The sequence below is a fragment of the Acomys minous genome (assembly GCF_964271855.1).
Source record: "Acomys minous genome assembly, chromosome: 11".
NCBI classification, from domain to species: domain Eukaryota; kingdom Metazoa; phylum Chordata; class Mammalia; order Rodentia; family Muridae; genus Acomys; species Acomys minous.
The window spans coordinates 100745293-100766096 of record NC_140492.1 but is presented as its reverse complement, the minus strand read 5'-3'; the positions used below and the strand labels follow the sequence as shown (position 1 = coordinate 100766096).

Sequence of the window (20804 nt, the reverse complement as noted above, 5' to 3'; positions counted from 1 at the left end):
GATGATGATTATTTGTGCTAACAGGATGCTTATTTTAGATGAAGTGATTTAAAAAAAAAATCGACTATGAATCCAGAAACACTTCACTGAAATTTCCATATTGATTTTTTAATTATTTTTTGTTTTTGTTTTTCGAGACAGGGTTTCCCTGTGTAGCCCTGGCTGTCCTAGACTCGCTTTGTAGACCAGGCCAGCCTCAAACTCATAGCGATCCGCCTGCCTCTGCCTCCCGTGTGCGCCACCACGACCGGCTCGATTTTTAAATTCTTTTTAAAGATTTATTATTATGTATACAGTGCTCTGCCTGCATATACACCTGCAGGCCAGAAGAGGGTGTCATATCACATTACAGATGGTTGTGAGCCACCATGTGGTTGCTGGGAATTGACCTCAGGACCTCTTGAAGAGCAGCCAGTGCTCTTAACCACTGAGCCATCTCTCCAGCCCCTGATTTTTTTTTTTTTTTTTAATTCTTAAGGGTTGAGCACCATTTTGATTTCACCCCCTTCCCCCAGGGAGAGAGAGCTACATGGCACAGGTTGGTCACTCATTTGCAGAGGAGGCAGTGCCACCCTCAATCAGGCTAGCTGGGAATGCACAATCCCCCTGCCTCACCCTGATTGCTGGAGTGACAGGCATGTACCGCAAATGTTCCGTGCCCACCTCAGACATGTTTGTCCCTTACTAAGGCTGAGCTGTAGACGCAATTCACAATACTTATAAGTCATGAAACTGGACATCTTTTCAATGTTATAATCATCAATTCTCCAGAAAAGGGATTGCAAAACAGGAAGATAACTACCCAATGAATGGTTTTTCTAAAAACTAGGCTGCATTCTAATCCTATCCACTCACTGTCCTGGATCCCTTCTCCACGGCCCGGGAAGCTGATCTATGCGGGATGTCCCCCTGGTGCTCTTGGCATCTGGTTTTGTGGCTGAGCTCAAGAGCAGCCTTTTCTCACATGTGGAATTTGGGGGCAAAGGACATAATAGTAAAAGGGGGAGTGGCTGTGGATTAGTCAGAAAGTGTGGGAGGGAATGGGGTAAAGAAATGTCACCATGAAACCTGTTACTTTGTAGATCGAACACAACACGCACGCACCCACGCACGCACGCAGTGGGAGGGTCATGTAGAGCGGATTTGTGCATTACTGCCCGTGCCCTGACTCTGGGTGGTAAGAGTTCTTCCTAACATATGTAGCCTCTGAGGAACATCCCCATCACCCGCTGACCCTTTAACTCTAGCCACACCCCTGAAAAGCACCTATTCCCTAAAGAGTGTTTGGTGTGCTATCTGCCGGAGCCTACGTCAATTATCTATCCAGACAAACACCAGGCATGTTTCCATGTTTATTAATATGTCATATAATTTTTTTTTTTTTAAAAAAAGAGAGTGAAGACAAAACAGTGACATAAAAGTTCACAAGCACAGTAATAATAGCTATATTAAGTCACAGACAGGACACATGACAGTGAGTCAATGATTTAGGTAAATCAATACAGTAACTGAGCTGACAGTACAACTTGTAGGGCTTTCACGGAAGCTAATTCTACAATACCTGGAAATACTTTGTTCTCTTAAATAAACACTTACCCTTTCTATTCTCTTTTGTTTGCTTAAAATACTAACATCTTTTTTAATCATGAAAAGGTTATGTTTTAAATTAGTTTTCAAATCACTTTGTTAAAGCCACAACGATTTTATATGCTTGTTAGTCACTGTGGCACTAAAAATGCCTTAGATATAATTTCAACAATTCTTTTAAAGAGTAGAATAATTCTCCTACATTCTAATCTCAATTTTATTTCCTTCCATATTTTTTAAAAAACCAGACTGACCTATGTATTTCTTAAAACTGGACTTAAGTAAACCTTTTTGTGTTTCCTTGCTTTTTAAAAAATGTGTTTGTTTTGTTTTGCTTGGTAGTTGTTACTGTTTTGAGCCAAGGTCTGGAACTTACTCTTTAGACCAGGCTAGTGTGGAACTCACAGAGATCTGCCTGCCTTTGCCCCAACTACTGGAATTAAAGGCGTGTGCCATAATGTCTGACCGATTTGAGTAATTTTTGATAAAACATTTGCAAATAAATACTGTCTAATTATTGTAGACTGCAGGGCTTACTTATTAAAAATATACATCTTTTGTGCTGTGTTTTTTTATCCTAATCTATAGCTACTGGAAGCAGAAACTCAGGTATCCAAAGCTGTTTAACTGATAGGCTTGCTTACGTGCAATACGTTTGGTGCCGTCTGGCTGAAAACACCTCCGTGTACAGTGGTGTATCTGTGGTGCGGACATCACACTTGACCACGTGTCGGCTCTCTGCTTTGCTTGTGTAAGGGCAGGATTCAGTAATTCTCCTTCAGTCAGTCACTCTGCAGGCCCAGCATCCAACAGAGTGTCCACATGCGGGACAGCTACTGGATGTGAACATGACCTTCTTAGCTCCTCAGATGAGCAGATGTGCAGGCACCTTTCATAGCTTTCACCTCCCAAGATGCCATGCCCTATCCTGCCCATTTCTAATAGATGCCATCAGTTCACAGCCAATGGGAATGCCAAAGGATGGAGTGGGCCTGGTGGTCCCCAACTCTGCTCTCTGGGAGGACTCAGCCGAGGGGCTGCGTACCCGCTGTTCGGAGCCCTCCATGGAAATGCCTGTGCCCCCTTCTCAGGCTTGGCAGCTTACGATCCTTATGGGTCTTATGTCCAGCCTTGGTCCATGTATTCAGTATGCAAACTGCAAAAATGCTACCCATGTCAAAACAGGCTTTCCAACTGCTCTGATCATCCTTAAACCATGGTATGTTCAAGCTGAAAAGCACCACCAGGTCGTCCCCTATACTGATAACACTCTTTCACCCTTCCATCACTTAGACATCACCGCCGAATAGTCTGGAAACACAGATATTGGCAAAAGCTGTGTTAGCTCTAAACTATGGACAAGGATACTTCCCCATCATTAGACATCTTCGGCTGTTCAGTGCTAACATCCGCCAACCCACACTTTGTTAAGTCAGACAGTCAGTCAGATTATCTCCATAGAAATGGCCAGGGAATAAAACAAGAACGCGTCAAAGCGGTGCTTTCATACTGCATTGTGCATGTGTGTGTGCATACCACCTATGCATTGAAGTCACCTAGATATATAAGAAGTGACACAAAGTTATTGGTAACATTGGAAACCTTTACCTCTGTTCCCCATCACCTTGGAATTATAATGCTTGATAACACTTGTAAGAAGTATGCATGCAAATCAGACACTGGTAGTTTGAGGTGGTGACGTAGACGCAGTTCATGCCAAGGGATCCAACCCCTTGGCTGTCTACTTCTCCAGCCTCTTTTTGGGGTAGCCTTCCAGCAATCCTTTCCCTAAGCCAGTAGCTTTTTGTATATGCTGTTATTCAGGTGAGCGGAGCAGGTATCCATTTTGCTGGGCATCAGCTGGCCGGTGCTGTTGTAACTGTTGGGATCGGAGCTCTCTTTGCAGCACAAGATGCTGTAGAGGTGCCTCTGGCACTCGGAGGAGGCGTAGTAGTAAATCAAAGGGTCGATGCAACAGCTGATGCTGCTCACACAGACGCAGAGGAGGTAAGCGAAGTAGGCCGCCTCGGTGGCGGGGCTGTCGGAGAGCAGCAGGTAGTGCAGGATCAGGAGGAGGTTGGTGGGTCCAAAGCACAAGATGAAGATACAGAACACGGCGGCCGACAGGAACAAAGCCCGGGACTTCTTGCTCCGGTTGGCAACCGAGGAGGCGCTGAGACACCGGATGATGGACGTGTAGCAGACCGTGGAAATGATCAACGGCACGAGGAAGAAGACGGCGGAGAAGGCCGAGAAGTAGTAGGAGTAAAAGCCATGCAGCAGGGTCTCGTTGAGGACATCGTGGCACGTGGTGACGTTGAGCCCCGGCACCTGGGTGGTCTGCTCCTTAAGGAGAAGGGGCACCACCCCGACGACAGCCATCACCCAAATGACTGCGCAGGTGAAGTTAGCTCGGCCCAGGGTGCGCCATGACAGGGACTGGATCGGGTACACCACGGCCAGGAAGCGGTCGATGCTTATCACGGTCATGAGCATGACGGATGCGTACATGTTACAATAAAAGGCTGCGGTGGTGAAGCGGCACATCCCGGACCCGAACTGCCAGTCGCTGCCGGAAAAATAGTAGCTGATCTTGAAGGGGAGCACGGACACAAACAGCACATCGGCTGCGGCCAGGTGCAGCATGTACACCACTGCCGGCTTCTTGACTTTCATCCTCAAGACAAAGACAGCGATGGCCAGCATGTTCAGAGGAAGGCTAACTATGAACACAAAGGTGTACACGGAGGGGATGAAGAGGGTCAGCCAGGGACCGGTCAGGTATCCCAAGGCATCTTCCGAGATGAAGGGAGCCGGTGGCGTGGGAGGAGGCGACCGGCTTTTATTTAAGTAGACCGCCCTGCCCTCAGGAGATGCACTTTCATTTTGCTCTTCCTCGTCCCCCATGGGGAACTGTTCAAATATGTTTTCATTGGGATTCCTGAGGAAAAAGGAGCGGGGGTTCAAAGTTGCATCTGCCGTCTCGGATTCTGAAAGAGAAAATTTGGAAAAGTGAGGGAAGTCAACAGGCAGATGAGACCAGTCGAGGGTGCATTTTGTATGCTTTCTGCAGTTTTCCCTGGGGAGCAGATGGCTAGGTTCATGTCAAGCGCACAGATGGACTACAGACTTTGTAAGTAAATATGCTCCTTAGAATACTGTACAACATTTTGCTTGGATACAATACTCCTAACACTCTGTCACTCCAGAGGACAAAGGTGAGCGAACCACCACTCCCAGAGATCCACCTCGCCAACCTTATTTATCATGAAATAGCAAACAGTGCTTTCCTTTACATGTTTATTTTACTTTGGTGCTAGGAGAGAGCAGGCAGAGCAGGGTGGACAGGGAGTTGGCCTGGGACTAAATTCTGGTGGTCAAGCTGACAAGTGCCCTTACTCACCGAGCCATCTTGCCAGCCCTTAAACAGTGCTTTCTCCCCTGTTGCACCCCTACCATCTGTGGGTACAGCTTGCCTTCAGTTTCCCCAGCTGGTCTGAGCCATCCTGGGAACCCCATCTCTACCAAAGGAAAAACCCCACATGGAAAGCAGTCTACAGTCTACAGAATGGACTGGGGAGGCCGTTCAGAGTAGGACCCCGGGCTCTCCAACTTGATGACCAAGGCCCTCGTGGCAACAGTATTTTTCCTCTATCTTCGGTTTGCTTACAAAGTAGGAAGGCCTAAATCTTACCTATCTCAGTCCAGGGGGGCCCTCAGGCCACCTCTTTACACACCCAGGGGGTACCCGCCATCATCCTGCCTCCTTGCCCAGCAAGTCAACTGAGCAGCGGATGTGTTTGGCCACTTACACCAAGCTATGACCTTATCCTAGACTGCTATATGCCTCAAGGTGCACGCCCGGCTCTTTGGAGTATCAACCAGATGTCAAAATAAAGACTCAGCCACATACACCTCCTGACCCAAGTCTTCCATCAGAATTATCTTCTTGAAGTGTTAGAGAAACGTGACAGCGCCAGGCAGACAGCAGGCTTTTCCTTGTAAAGAGCCTTCTCTAAAAACCTATCGTTTGTTGGGTGCTGGGACACTGAGGAGCGGAAACAGGAACCACAGAGGAACAGGACGAGGTGGCTGATGCTGGGGGTGACTGTGGCAAAGGCTGGATATGCCTTTCTCTTAGAGAGAGGTTGTGGGAGTTAGACCATGGAAAATGGACAGGTGCAGTGGATTCTCAGACTTGGTTTTGTTTCCTTCCGTGGAACCTTCTTGAGAGCACACGCTTTCAGAGAGGCAAGATGAAATGAAATGGTGAGGTCTGCTGCCGCACGGCGGCAATGCAGCATCCTGCAGACGATCCTCTTAGAGTAACACCCTAGGTTCTGCGGTTTCCCCGCCTCTCCTCATTAATGGCTGAAGGCGCTCAGCATCACAGGGCAGTCGAAGGCACAGGTAGGGAAGGGTAGATTTTGGAAGAAAGGATGATACCATTTTTCCCCCTCCCCAACTAAGTGTAGTTTGAGAGAGATCCAAAGCCAGTGTCTGTGATAACCTGGAACACGTCCTCGGCCATTGTCCCATTTCCCGGCATGTAGATCTTGAGATTCTCGGAATCGCTAACTATCTCGTTTTGTGTACTGTTGAGCTGACTGGAGGTTAGTGGCCTCTAGATGGCGTCAGGACCAGGGCTGGTCACATGAAAGCCCAAGGCATGACCGGCAGGGGGCCAGAGGAGGGCCAGCCCCTTTCTGCACATCTTGCCCTGTGCATCTATCCTACGTGGTGACTCATTAGCATCTTCTGTAATATCATTTATGATGAATGGGAAGTATAAGTGATATTTTCCTCTGGGTTCCCTGAGCTAGCCCCTTTAACAGACTATAGACTCTGAGTAGAAGTAGAAGTCATAGGGACCCGTAATTTGCAGCCTGTTTTGGTCAGAGTTCTAGAGATCTAGGCTTAGGTAACTTAGCTTTAAAAAACAGACAGTCTGATGGGGCTGAGCCCTTAACCTTAGAGTTCTGATTCTATGTCCAGGTAGATGGCGTCAGAATTGAATTAAATGAGAACAAACAGGGCTGGTGTCCACTGGAGAATCTGTCAGAGGGTAGACAAGGTGTCCTGAGGGGAAAGAGCCTTGATCCCTCAGGGCTCTCGACACTTAGGGAAGTGCTGCACAGACAGTAGGGAGGCCACTTCGGTGGTGTTCGCTGTTGTAACAGCTGATGGCAGCAGCAGGGAGGAAATTCCCAGGCCGTTTCAGCGACAAGCGACAAGGGACCATATCTTTTGTCCTCAGCCAGAGCTAGAAGTGTTCTTGGTTCTATGGATAACTTTTGACCTTGCTGTAGGCCACACATGTTAGAAGTGTTTAGGGCACCTGGTCTTGGGTTGGGTTCTTTGTTATCTTTCCCTTTACACAGATGCCTAGACTCTGTCCATGAAGGTGTGCCTGGACCTCCGCTCCAAGGCGTCACCACTGCCTTGGGTGAAGGGCTTTGGGATTGATCTCTGTGTTTTCATGGCAGAAATGGGTTTTCTCTCTTATAATCTTAGTGATTTATTAATCTCTGGATCTTGTGTACTCACGTGCTGTCTTGATTTCATCCCCTCTCCTTTACAGCAGATCTGAACTCAGATGGCCCTGCCCCTGCTGTCTAGCACCATCTTCTGGGCTCCCTAATCACTTTCCAAGGTCTGAAAGTCATTAGGAATGGAGGTGCCAAGCCCTTTGTAAGTCCCAATTCCAGCCCATCTCCTAAATGAGCTTATGTCTTGAGAGGGGGTGACAGGTAGCTACATAGGGCCCACCTCCTTTTTCCTGGGTAACACTAGAAAGGAAAACATCCCAACTGCACACCCCCACACCGCTCCTAGATTTGAAACACTATATAAAAAGGTGCAGGTGTCAGGCCTTCCTTTAGTCTAAGGGAAAGCTGCTGTTTCCTGGCTAAAAGAATGGAGTTTAAGTTCCATATCTGGCCCTGACATGGAGCCGACATGCTGATCTGCTCCTCAAATGAGGGCACCTACTATTTCTGAAGAGAATCCATCTAGGCCCGTCAGAAAGCAGGCAGGCCAGAAGACCACTTCCCAGGAAAGCTGAAAGATATGCTAGGCAGATGGGAGGAATAATTATCCCTTAGTGTGATGGTGATGATGTACTTAACTCTTCCTAGATGCCCTCCCTGATGCAGCTATTTACAGGGCTCCAGCATGCAGCAATGTAACTACTTACAGGGCTCCAGCATGCAGTGATGCAGCCATCTACAGGGCTCCAGCATGCAATGATGCAGCCATCTACAGGACTCTAGCATGCAGTGATGCAGGCATTTACAGGGCTCCAGCATGCAATGATGCAGGCATTTACAGGGCTCCAGCATGCAATGATGCAGCCATCTACAGGGCTCTAGCATGCAGTGATGCAGCCATCTACAGGGCTCCAGCATGCAATGATGCAGCCATCTACAGGGCTCTAGCATGCAGTGATGCAGCCATCCACAGGGCTCCAGCATGCAGTGATGCAGCCATCTATAGGACTCTAGCATGCAGTGATGCAGGCATTTAGAGCCTCAGCTATGAAGTGGTGCGGGTATTTACAGGGCTCTGCTACGCAGTGTCACCAGCGTCACGGAACCTGCCCACTTTTCTGAGTTCTAACTCAAATTCTAACTCCCACCACTGCCACCTCTCCTGCCAAAAGCCTAAGCATGCTTCCACCCGCACTCTGTACATCCTAGGTCTCTATAAGTGTGTCCTCTAAACCGTAGCAAACTACTACAAATGAGGAGGCCATCATACATAGCTGCTTGGTCACAAGTTTCATAGTCACTGGGAAAGAATTTCAGGAAGGAAAAGATCCCAGGAATGGAGGAATGGAGTACAAATTCTGCTCTAGGCTTTTTTTTTTTTTTGAGAGAAACAGGGTCACACTTTGTAACTTTGGCTGACTTGAAACTTGCTGTGCAGACCATGCTGGTCCCAAACTCATAGAAATCCACCAGCCTCTTATATATTTTAGTTGTGAGCCTAGCCTTTAACTGCAGAGCTAGCCAGGGCTACCTAGAGAAACCCTGTCTCACAACCACCAGAAATAAAATAAAATAACAAAATAAAATGTTGTAAACATCTCTTCTCCAAGGCAGAGGCAGTCAGATCTCTGTGAGTTCGAGGCCACCATGGTCTGCAAGGTAAATCCAGGACAGCCAAGGCTACCCAGAGAGAAACCCTGTCTCAAAACAAAACAAAACAAAATAAACAACCTGTCTCCAAAAAACAAAACAAACAAACAAAAAATCCACCAGCCTATGCCCTCCAAGAGTTAGGACTAAAGGACTATGCCAGGGCACGAGGCTTTGGGCAATACTTAAGCCAAGCACATAATGTAAATACAAACAGATAAAAATAAGCCCCGGGGCTGGAGCGACAGCTCAGCGTTAAGAACCCTGGCTGCTCTTCCAGAGGATGGGAGTTGCTTTCTCATTCATCTTTAGCTTCAGTTCCAGGCGACCCATCGTCCTCTTCCTCCACAGGAACTACACACACGTGATGCACAGACTTACATGCAAGCAAAATACCCACACGCAGAAAGCAAAAATACAAATAAAAACTCTGGGCCTCCCCTTTCCCCTTATCTCACATCATCTAGAAAAGCGAAGTCAAGCTGGACTAAAGACTCAACCCCAAAGCCCCGAAGCTATGCAGCTGTACTAAGGAAACCCAGAGCAAAAGCTTCGTGGATCTGACCCAAAGGCACAGGCAACGAAAGCTGAGATGGACTCAAAACAGAAGCTCTGCACAGCAAAGGTACCATCATGACTGAGAGAGGACTCACAGGAGGGAGACAATACTACAAGTCCTACATCCTGTCCAAAGCATATAAGGAACTCAGTCACTCACTTGGAGAAAACAAGTTGCATATATAAAGAGACAGAAACTACATAGACATTTCTCCAAAAATAATACAAAAAAAGCCCAAGTGATATGTAATAAAATGCTTAGCATTACTAACCGTCATGAATTTGCCATTTAGAACCACCATGAGCTATCACTTTATTTTTGTTAGATAGTCACAATAAAGAATGAGAGATAAGTCCGGGCGGTGGTGGCACACGCCTTTAATCCCAGCACTCGGGAGGCAGAGGCAGGCGGATCGCTGTGAGTTCGAGACCAGTCTGGTCTACAAAGCGAGTCCAGAATAGCCAAGGCTACACAGAGAAACTCTACCTCAAAAAAAAAAAACAAAAAACAAACAAAACAAAAACAAACCAAAATTATCCCCAGCATTCATCGGTCCCACCACCGAGCATGGACACAAAGGAAATGCCTTGATGCTCAGTTCCATAAGCCTGGCCAGTTAGGAGGGTTTCTGGTGATGCACAGAGGGGAGGCTGGTGCTTACAAACATGTGCCTACACATATGGGAGCCCATATGACAGTCAAAGAAGGGACAAGACTTGAAATTACTTATCTAGCTGAGTGGACAGAATGTTGTCACTTGGTCTGAAAACAGAACAACCGAGGCTGGGACTTCAGTAGCTTTGCTGATACTGTGTTCTTCTAGGCATAGGCATGTCATTTGCCTCAGGAAACACGCAGTATTTACAGTCTGGAACGAGGAAGTCTGCACAATCCCTCGACTAAATATCACTGCCTAAGGCGTTACCGTTTCTTCCCACTTCAGATTTGATAGGCTAGCTTTTATGAAATTAAAGAATGCCAGAAAAACGTTTTTTTAAAGAACTATTTATCAACACCACCAAACCACTCAACTCAAGCAAGCTGGCTAGATGCTTCTGACACACACTCAAGATCCTCGAGCTAGAATTTGAGTTTGCTCTTCTCCATTTTCCTCCTGTCCCAGCATGACTCAGGGGCCAAGGGGACAGTGTCTGTCAGCAGCCCAAGAGCTCGTCAGGTTCACTGTGCTTTTTTGCTGCTGAGCAACAACAGTCACTCATGCCAAGGCAAAGTTTTTACTTTTTTTTTTTTTTTTTTTTTTTTAGTTTTTAGAGACAGGGTTTCTCTGTGTAGCCTTGACTGTCCTGGACTCACTTTGTAGACCAGGCTGGCCTCGAACTCACAGAGATCCACCTGCCTCTGCCTTGTAAGTACTGGGATTAAAGGTGTGCACTACCAGGCCAGGCTCATACCAAGGCAAAGTTAAATCCTGCTCTCACAGGGAAGGCAGCACAGGCCCAAAGTAGATCCATAAGATCTCGCTGAGCTTTACTTAATGAAGGGTCGCTCTAAAGCCCCCAAGTATTTTGAGCATTGTTTTTATGGTTTAGAGACAAGGACTCTTGCAGCCTAAGGAGGCTCTGAACTCGCTATGTAACTGAGGCTGCCCTTGAACTCCCCACCATCCTGTGCTCGCCTTTTGCATGCTAGGATTACAGGTACTAACCAGCATTACTGGGCTTTGGTTTTGATACTGAATACAGCGTATTGCTAACTAGCTTAATCACAGATGAACCTGGAGACCGGAGCTTACTGTCAGGCGATCGCTCTTTTGACTTGCTGAGATCTGGCTGGAAGCAGATGGCTGACTAGATGCCCTTCACTGTCCTTTTAATCCTTGGGTTTATACCATGCCAGGGCCTGTGACCCCGTGCTCCAGGGGTCGCCCGTTTTGGGGGAGTCGGCTAAACTGAAGTCTCAGGACTTTGCCCATATTCCCACACTGAGCAGGTCAGCCGTGGCCTGCATTTCACAGGTCAAATGGAATGACGGGGAGGACGCTGGTGGAGGACCATGACAGGGACAGACAGACAGGCAAAAAATGCTGCACTCCCACGGCAAGAGCCAGCCCCTCCTTGCCCCCACCCGCCACCCCCGAGAAATGACATCTTTGGGATCTAGAGTAAAAAAATGTACGACACAACCTTGGATACATCTGAGTATTATTAGCATCAGGGCAACACCCTGTGGGCTCCCACTGGCCAAAGAAGAGCACTTGGACCATAAAATGAAGATGATGGCGATGATCCAGTGTCTGTGAGAAAAGGCTGATCGAGGCGCAGATGTAATGCAGCTTTCAGGATAGAAGGCCAGTTCCTTTGACAAATTAAGAGCAATTAAAAGAGGTGGAGCTGTGATGTTCCTGGGTCTGCTCACCAGTACTGAATCATAAGAACAGTTATAGACCAGGCTGTCCTTGAACTCACAGAGATCTGCCTCAGAGTATTGAGATTAAAGGTCTATGTCCCCATGCCTGAATAGCTTTAACATTTTGAGGGCTTTGAGGAATATGTAAAAATTGCGCTCTCTCTCTCTCTCTCTCTCTCTCTCTCTCTCTCTCTCTCTCTCTCTGTGTGTGTGTGTGTGTATAAAACCAATGAGCCTTCACACGTGTTGAACGCTCACTAACCCAGACACGTCACTTGCTTTTACCTCACACGCTCTACTAAGAATGACTATGAGATAAGCATTAAAACCTTATTTTAGGCCAGGCAGTGGTGGCGCACACCTTTAATCCCTGCACTGGGAAGGCAGAAGCAGGCAGACCGTTGTGGGTTCAAGGTCAGCCTGGTCTACAAAGCAAGTTCAGGACAGCCAAGGCTACACAGAGAAACCCTGTCTTGAAAAACCAAGCAACAACATTAACAACAACAACTTATTTTATAAATGACAATATAGATGCACAGAGAGGCTAAGTAACTAATTCAAGATCACACAGCTAGTAAGTGGCAGAGCCAGGACTTGAACACAATTTTGACCACCTGAGGTTGGGTGCTTGTGATTCAAACTCAGATCCTCCTGCTTGCGTGCCAAGTGTTCTTACAATTTACAACAACCTCCCTGGACCCCTCCCCGCTCCCTGCACCCCGCGTGCTCCAATCTTTACAGTGATGTTCTGGATGGCACATTCCTAAGAACAGCGGAAAAACAAAACAGTAAGGCAGAGTTCAAGGTAGAACGTCCTGGAAGTTGCCTTTCTGGCCCACCCCTGGCCTTCCAAGTAGGCCAGGAGGAGCTGGAGGCAGGCCAAGCTACAGGAAGTTTTTGTGCTGTTCCCAAGGCAGAGGGGACATGCACACAAGTCTGTGAGGCTCTCGCCTACAGTGCCTGGAGTCAGGAGACAGACTTGGGGTTAGGATGCTAGCAAGGCCTCTCTGACTCTTCTCATCCTGGGGTCTGTCTGTTCTCTGCCCTGAATCAATGTTCCCAAGATTGCTCTCCCAGCAAAGCTGCTGTCTACACTCTAATCAACAGCAAGAGGTAAAAGACCAATTCACAATCAGGGTGTCCAGGCTCCAGCTGTCCCTCTATCCCAGCCCTTCTGCAGTCAGTGATTCTGAACCAAAACGAAACAGAATGGTCCTTAGACAAGATAAGAGACTCACAATGGCACTTACGGGAATGCAGGGCTCTTCCGGTAAGGCCTGGATTTTGCTCCTTAGGGACAAATCACTGTCCCAGCTAAGCTAGGTTTAAATTCCAGTAGAGATTGAGCAGTGGCTGTGAAATTCATTTGTAGGGTTGCCATGAGTTTTAATATACTTTTATTTGTAATTACGTGTATTGTGTGTGTGCATGCACGTGTGTACGTGGCAGGGGCGGTATGTGCACGTGAGTGTGGTTACTCACAGAGGCCTGAGCTATGTGGTCCTCCTGGGGCTGGAGTCCCAGGTAGTTGTGAGCTGCTGGAAACCAAACCCGAGTCCTCTACAAGAGCAGTATGCACTCTTAACTATTAAGACACCTCAGCTGGGCGTGATGGTGCACACCTGTAATCCCAGCACTTGGGAGGCAGAAGTGGGCAGATTGCTGTGAATTCAAAGTCAGCCTGGTCTACAAAGCAAGTTCAGGACAGCCAAGGCTACACAGAGAAAACAAAAACAAAAACAAAACAAAACAAAAAGACATCTATCCATTTGCCCATGCATTTTGCTTGTTTGTTGTTGTTTTATTTTATTTTTGGTTTTTCAAGACAGGGTTTCTCTGTGTAGCCTTGGCTGTCCTGGACTCACTTTGTAGATCAGGCTGGCCTCGAACTCACAGCGATCCATCTGCCTCTGCCTCCTGAGTGCTGGGATTAAAGGCGTGCACCACCACTCCCGGCCCTTATTTTAACTAGAATAGTATAGAGAACAGATAGCACATGGTAAAGATGAGAGTTTCTTGGCGAATTTTGCTTTCCACATGTTAGACAACAGTGAGGGTCCTGAATGTTACTGTAAATACTCCAACTGTGCTGTAATGTAAAATGTATTTCTTACTCTTCTTATGGCTGCCTAGGAAAACAAACAAAAATAAAACAAAACACCTTCCCCCACTCTAAAAAACGCCTCTGATAACTTGTCACCAAATTTAAATACATTTAAGTAAAGGACCTCTGTTGGGTTTATCTGCAACTGTTATCTATTTAAATGTTAATGACTTTGCTCCCTGAGCTCCGCCAGCTGACTTCCCAGCAGATGCTCAGAACAATGGAGCGGAGTCTCACTTACACTGGCCCTAGTGGTGCAAACCTGCTTCCCTAGGTAAAACTATTGGCGAAACAAAACTGGCTGCAGCCAATTCCTGGAGGCAACACGGGAAAGTTTTGAGTTACTTGGCTGGAGGTGAAAAGGACCGGAGCCCGCAACACATGTCAGAGTAAAACCATCCCCCGGGACACTGAACTGTTGGGCCAGAAATAATCCAAAAGATTCAAACAGCAAACATTTGGGGTAGATAGCTGGAGAAATAGCAGCCCAGCCGGTAGAAAAGTAGACTAGGGGTAACTTCCCAGTAATTACCTCAACCAAATAAAATCACCTTAGTCTAGCTGGGCACAGTGGTGCACACCTTTAATTTCAGCACTAGGGAGGCAGAGGCAGAGGCAGAGGCAGAGGCAGAGGCAGGTGGATCTCTGTGAGTTCTAGGACAGCCTGGTCTACAGAGTGAGTTCCAGGACAGCCAGGGCTACATAGAGAAACCTTGTCTCGAAAAACCAATAAATAAGCCGGAGGTTGGAGGGGGGGGTGGCGGCGCATGCCTTTAATCCCAGCACTTGGGAGGCAGAGACAGGCGGATTGCTCTGGGTTTGAGGCCAGCCTTGTCTACAAAGTGAGTCCAGGACAGCCAGGGTTACACAGAGAAACCTTGTCTCGAAAAACCAAAAACCAAAACAAAAAAACCCAACCAACCAAACAAAGAAATCCCAAAAACAATAAGTAGAAAAAGAAAAGAAAGAAAGAAAAAAAAAACCCCACCTTAGTCTGACTCATTCATTTGTAAACTAGCCAGGGATAAGTTTATCCAGTACCCTTCTACAGACATACTATAATGTCCTGCCCCAAAGCTATACAGACTTGCTTGTTGCCACGTGCAAGATGACACACACAAGGTTATAAGGGGTTTGCAGGATACCTTAGGAGGCAGGCGTTGTTAGAATTCTCCTACAGCCCGCCTACCTGTGACGTCACTGCTTACCTGCCACGGAGGCGTGGCCCTGCTTAGGGCCATATAAAAGAACAGACCCTCCACGTGGCTCTCTCTCTACATTTCTCTTCCTCCTTCTACCTCTCTACCTTTCACTACTTCTTTATCTCTCTATCTCTTTATCTCTCTCTCTACCTGTGTCTCCAGAGACAGTTCCTGTATCTCCCTATTAAACCTCTTAAGTGGATCTGTCACGTGGTGCATAAAATCCTTCACTTCAAAACTCAGGGTGCAGCAGTGCAAGCCTGTCCTTCTAGCACTTCGGGAGGCAGGGGGATTTGGAGTTTAAGGCACAGCAAAGCCTGTTTCAAAAAACAGGACTGGAGAGATGGCTCAGTAAGAACACTTGGTACAAAAAGGCGTGGGGGCTAAGTTGCTATCGCGGGGCCTGTGTATGACCGTTATCCTAGCACCGTGTGTGTGTGTGTGTGTGTGTGTGTGTGTGTGTGTGTGTGTGTGTATGAGAGAGAGAGGGGGGGGGAGGGAGGGAGGGAGGGAGGGAGAGAGAGATCTCACTGGGGCTTCTGGCACAAGCTTGCACATACCCCTTCCCCCAACCATGAACTTGGTAACTCTAGTGGGTTTGGCAGAGAACTCCAGCAAGGTCACGGTGGGAGGACATCCAGGGGACAGGATCCCGGAAAGCCACCTGGCTTATAGGGAGTGCCATTTATTTATTCCAACAGTTGCAGTAACAGGGAGGGAAAAGCCAAATTAAAGAAGCCGCAAACCAGGAAACAGGGTGTCTTGACTGTAGAAAGAGAAGAGTCTGACACTAGCAACCTTGTAAGGACACACACAAGTCACAGTCCCTAACACTGTTCTGACAACCAGGGTGTTCTCAGTGGAAGCGGGCCAGGGGAACTTAGGATTCCCAGTGAGTGGATTTGTCCCCAGGAACTCAGGGCCACATGTGGATGAGGAGGTTTGGAGACCAGGTAGACCCACAGATACAAAGAGCAAACTGGTAGATGCTAGGGGGCAGATGAAAGGGAGCCTGGGGACTGGCTGCTGATGGGATTCCTCATGGGCTGCCGGCTGTTCTGGGACACCGTGGAGGAGGTGGTAATTGCACCACACTTCAGAGTAGATGAATAACTATGTTCCGGATTTCATCGCAATTGAAATAGGAATGTGGGAAACAGGAGAAAGAAAGACAGACAGAGAGACTGACTGACAGAAAAAAAGGGGACACGAGCCCCAAATAAGGAGAGTGGCAACATTAGAAACCCAGGGTTCTGGGAACCCCATTATTTCTGGGTCCTTTTGCTTAGAATTCAGCTAAGCTCCAGTTTGCTAGAACGACAGGGATGAAGGAGAAATGACTGCGCAGTGGGGAGGGGAGGGAGGGGAATGGAAAACAGATTTTTGGAAAAGAAGCAAATCCTGGGCTCTAAAAAGACCAAGTTCACATGACAGACCCAGTCAGGAGCAGCTAGGGCAGGAGCTCCATACAGAACAGCAGTTCATAGTCAGAGGGGGCAAGTGGGGTTGAGAAAGGCTGGGCGGTGGTGGCGCAGGCCTTTAATCCCAGCACTTGGGAGGCAGAGGCAGGCGGATCTCTGTGAGTTCCAGGCTAGCCTGGTCTACAAAGGGAGTCCAGGACAGCCAAGGCTACACAGTAGAACCTTGTCTTGAAAACCAAACCAAACGAGGGGGGGGGGGTGGAAGGTGCCAGCTACCTTGAGTGACATGGGAGAAGAAGCCAGAGAAGACATATATTCTTGAGGGAGGATACAGATGCTAGGTGAGGTGAGAAATATGTAAAAGGGAAGCTGAAGAGAAGCCAGGGCCCTCTCTTTTATGGGGACCCCCTCAAATCTTGCTGAGCAGCCAGGCTTGGCCTCATGATAAGGATGGCCGCCTCTGAAATCCCAAGGCACTTTGCCACAGTTACCATCAGTTACCTCACACTTTTTAAAAAGAAACATTTTAACTCTTATAAAATTCTAAAACATCACCTTTTACCCTTCAACACACCCTCTCTTTAATGAATACAAGTCATAAAATCTAAACGGCCTGCTTCTAACTCTAACCAATTAGGTAAATTGCCTATTCAACTAACATCTGATGAGAACATTTGTTATAGGCACCACAGGGATAAACAGAAGTTCATGACCCTTGCTAGAGAGACGAGAAAGATATAAAGTGACAAGGCAGGGACAACAAGATACCTAAACAGAGAGACCTAAAGTGCCACAGTGAAGATGGGACCCTGCTCAGTGCTTTGAGGCTACTCCCGCGGCAGGGCTGCAGCTGCAGGGAAGATAGAGCTTGGGAAGGCGGCCTGGTGTGGCGGCATACGCCTTCAATCCCAGCGTTTGAGAGGCAGAGACAGGCCGACTGATGTGAGTTCGAGGCCAGCCTGCTCTACAAAGCAATTTCCAGGAAAGCCAAGGCTATTACACAGAGAAACCCTGTCTCAAAATCTGCCCCCTACCAAAAAAAGTATAGGGAGGCATTGTTGTGGGTGGGGGTGGGGTTTCTAGTGTTTCATGACAGGGACAGTTTCCAGTTGCTGGTATACAGCAGTAATGAAAAGTGGGTTTATTTAGTTCTTATTTGTGAGCTCACTTACTGCCACACCCAACGCAGGGGGGCCACTCCTATAACGACTCTATCGACCAGAGGTCACTCGATGTCTCTGGACCTCAGTTTCAGAATCAGCGAAAGGGATAAACCTCTCCTTATATAGAGATGGCTTGTGAAGGTGGGAAGCAACAATGCTGATGGAAACTCCTCCAGCCCAGGGCTGGACACGAAATGCTTTCCTTGGCATCTATGCCTTTTCTTTGCCCCTTTATTCTTCCCCTATCAAGTGCTCCCGGTACCCAGTGTGAACACATGAGCCATCTTTTGTTCAGCAGTTGCTTGGTTTCGGTTGGGGCTCTCTCTACCTTAACCTGCCCTGTCCCTCCCAGGAGGAAGGAAGAAGTTGGAAGAAGCTTTGGCCTTTCTTCCTCCCTGAAGATGCCCAAAAATGCTCTATGAGGACTACTCTAAAGAACTGATCTGCCCGGGGTGGTCCAGCACCGTCAGCGTTCTGCACTGCCCAGATCTCAAAGTAGTTTCAAAGGCCTCACTTCCACCCCCAAACAAAAACAAAAAAAAAGAGGAAGTAACATAAAGGTTTGTGAAAAACCATCTCCACACACTTCCAAGCCTCCTGGCCTCTACAGCTGGTGATAATGGACGGCTACCCAAAACAAGGCAGGCTGGTTAGTGGTTGCTGAACTTGGAAGGCCTCTCAGGGGTTTGGAGTTGTCTCAAGATTATCACCATCCAGGCTGAGCCCACGCTGAGCAAAGACAGAGACCAGGAAACACCCTACTCTTTGTCACCTCTTAATCCTGATAGGTGGGCGCAGGGGAGAGCACATTCTTTCAGCGATAACAAAAAAACCTGAACAAAACCCGCTTGATTTTCCTCAGCGTGAAAGATGCGGCCAAAAGTTTCTAATATATTATCCCTACTAAGAAATTCAAAGCAGTTTCCCTCACTTTGTAATCAGGAAGTTTACAGGCAATGTCTCTACTTTGGAGAAAGTGGGAGAGGCATCATTTGATGAAATAAGTTGACCAAATTCATTTATTTGGTCAAACAGGCAGATACTTAAAAAAACAAAACAAAACACACGGACAATAACGAGTGTACCGAGGCTGGCAACCTCCTTGCAGCAGCTAAGGAGGTTTTCCATTGAGAAAACCTAAGAGTAGATGTTTTCTAGGGGAGCTGACTGAGGGGGTTCCCAGAGGAACAGGTTTCAGATAACAAAGACATCCACCCCACGACCCACAACCAGAAACCCCGTAACAAAGACATCCACCCCACGACCCACAACCAGAAACCCCATCACCTCCTGGGTACGAGATTGTGCTTTATTGTGTGGCTACGGGATTTTTATCTTACACCACTTTTCCCTCGTAAATCAAGCGAGAGAAAGAATTGCAACAAAGCAAAACTTCAGCGAGGGTGGTTTATGCACCGAATCGTAAAACCCTTTCTTTCTGAAGGTGGTCTTGTAAAACAGGCCTTACAATGACCACAAAATACAACGGCGGAGACTGTTCCAGGCAACCTCGGGGCCCTTCCTACGGATTCAACACTCGGTGGCCCGCGGACTGCACCCTCCAAAACCGAGTCCAACAGATCACCGGCCGTGCTGGTGTGTGTGTGCGTGTGCGTGTGCGTGTGTAGGAGTTGAAAAGCCTCACACGGATGTGACTAGGGGAGACTCTAGATCTCAGCCCAAATGCTTGTTTGGCTCCTAGGGGAAACAGAGGCAGGGTTGCAACCGGGCTCACCCCGTCCCGTAGCTGGCGTAACCTATCTTCTAAGAGCCTCGCTAGTGTGCACCGACTCGCAGCTCTTACCTGGCTGGCGCTTGGGGACGCGGGAAGACAGTAAGGGACTGCACAGGCTGAGGCCGGCGGCGACGAGCAGTAAGCGCCCCGGCCCCATTGTCCTGTGACAGCCCGCGCGGCCAGACACCTTCCGTCGCCTGCTTTCTTCTGAGAAGTTCGTAGGGAGACTGCGGGCGACCAGAGGCGACTGCGCGGCCGCCTGGGTATTTGGAGGCGGTTCAGGGGCGTGAGGCGGGGCTCCGCGGGCTATGCGCGTGCTCGCGGCCCCGGCTCGCGCCCGCAGCCCCTCACCCGGAACGCGAGGCTCCAGATGCTCCACCCCGCCAACCCCGACGCCTACCCCCGTGCGGTTGAGCCGCGAGTCTGGGAGTGTGACTCAGCTCCGCCAGATCCTAGGATAGCGCCTGCGGCCGCTTCAATGACCCTCCTGGGACGCGGAGCTAGACTAGGGCCGGTCGCGGTGCGCCTAGTCTCCTTCCTCCCTCCCCGCGTCCGCGCGCGCTCGCCAAGTTTGAAGTTTAGCTAAAAGTTGGCGAGTGGCTTCTGTGTTTGCAATTTAGGGGAGATGCATTTAAAGGTTGATGCTGTAGTGACAGGGATGTCCCCCAGATGTGTGGACTGAATGTTTGACATTTCTCGAAATAATTCATTTTGCGAGCTTAGATGGGTCGCGTCGAGCCTTTAATCTTCCAGGCGAGTGGAATTGGCCATAGGCACCTAGCCGCAAGTTCTCCAAGCTCTTGTCGCCTCAGGTCGCCCGAAGCCGTGCCACCACCCTAGTGCCCAGGGCGATGCCTGGGTGCCTACAGCCAGAAGGATGCGGTGTGGTGGGTGGTGGGGCGACACTGGGGAATTTTAAAGGGTCTTTCCCATACTATGGATATGGGAGAGAGAGCCCAGTTCGAGGAGGAGCCCGCAGCTTATTTTTCTTAGAGTCTAGTGAGGGAAACTTTAGGACAAAACCGATAATGGATCCTGCTTCTCCATCCTGTGTTTCTGAAAAAGCCACACCCCCAAAACATTGCAGCTCAGGACTCTTAAGTGCCATGGTTGTCTTAGTTAGGGTTTCTATTTTGCTATGATGAAACACCACAATAAAAGCAATCGTGGGGCGGGGTGGGGGAGGGAAGGGCTTATTTGTCTCACACTTCCATATCACTGTTTATCATTAAAGGAAGTCAGGACAAGCCGTGGAGGCAGGAGCAGAGCCATGGAGGGTGCTGCTGCTTACTGGCTTGCTATTCAAGTTTTGCTCAGCCTGCTTTCTTATAGAATCCAGGACCACTATCCTAGGGGTGGCACCGTCCACAAAGGGCTAGGCCTTCCCCCATCAATCACTAATTAAGAAAATATCCTATAGGTGTGTGTACATCCCAAACTTTTTAAAAAAAAGTTATTTATTTATTATGTCTACAGTGCTCTGCCTGCATGTATGCCTGCACATCAGAAGAGGGAACCAGATCTCAT

At 48.2% G+C, this 20804-nt stretch overlaps 1 protein-coding gene across 1 annotated transcript; it reads right to left on the bottom strand.

Moving 5' to 3' along the window:
* Positions 1 to 1339: 1339 nt before the first annotated feature.
* On the bottom strand, positions 1340 to 19668 carry F2R (coagulation factor II thrombin receptor). The gene is made up of 2 exons (XM_084802729.1): positions 19347 to 19668; positions 1340 to 4577 (listed from the first exon to the last, which is right to left on the bottom strand). Exons 1-2 carry the CDS (start codon positions 19432 to 19434, stop codon positions 3376 to 3378), a joined length of 1290 nt encoding a protein of 429 aa, XP_084658855.1. The 5' UTR covers positions 19435 to 19668; the 3' UTR covers positions 1340 to 3375.
* Between the last annotated feature and the right edge of the window lie 1136 nt (positions 19669 to 20804).

Coding starts and splice junctions, on each gene's coding strand:
- F2R (XM_084802729.1), bottom strand. CDS start 19,434: ATGGGGCCGGGGCGCTTACTGCTCGTCGCCGCCGGCCTCAGCCTGTGC. Junction 4,578..19,346: donor CGTCCCCAAGCGCCAGCCAG/GTAAGAGCTGCG, acceptor TTTCTCTTTCAG/AATCCGAGACGGCAGATGCA.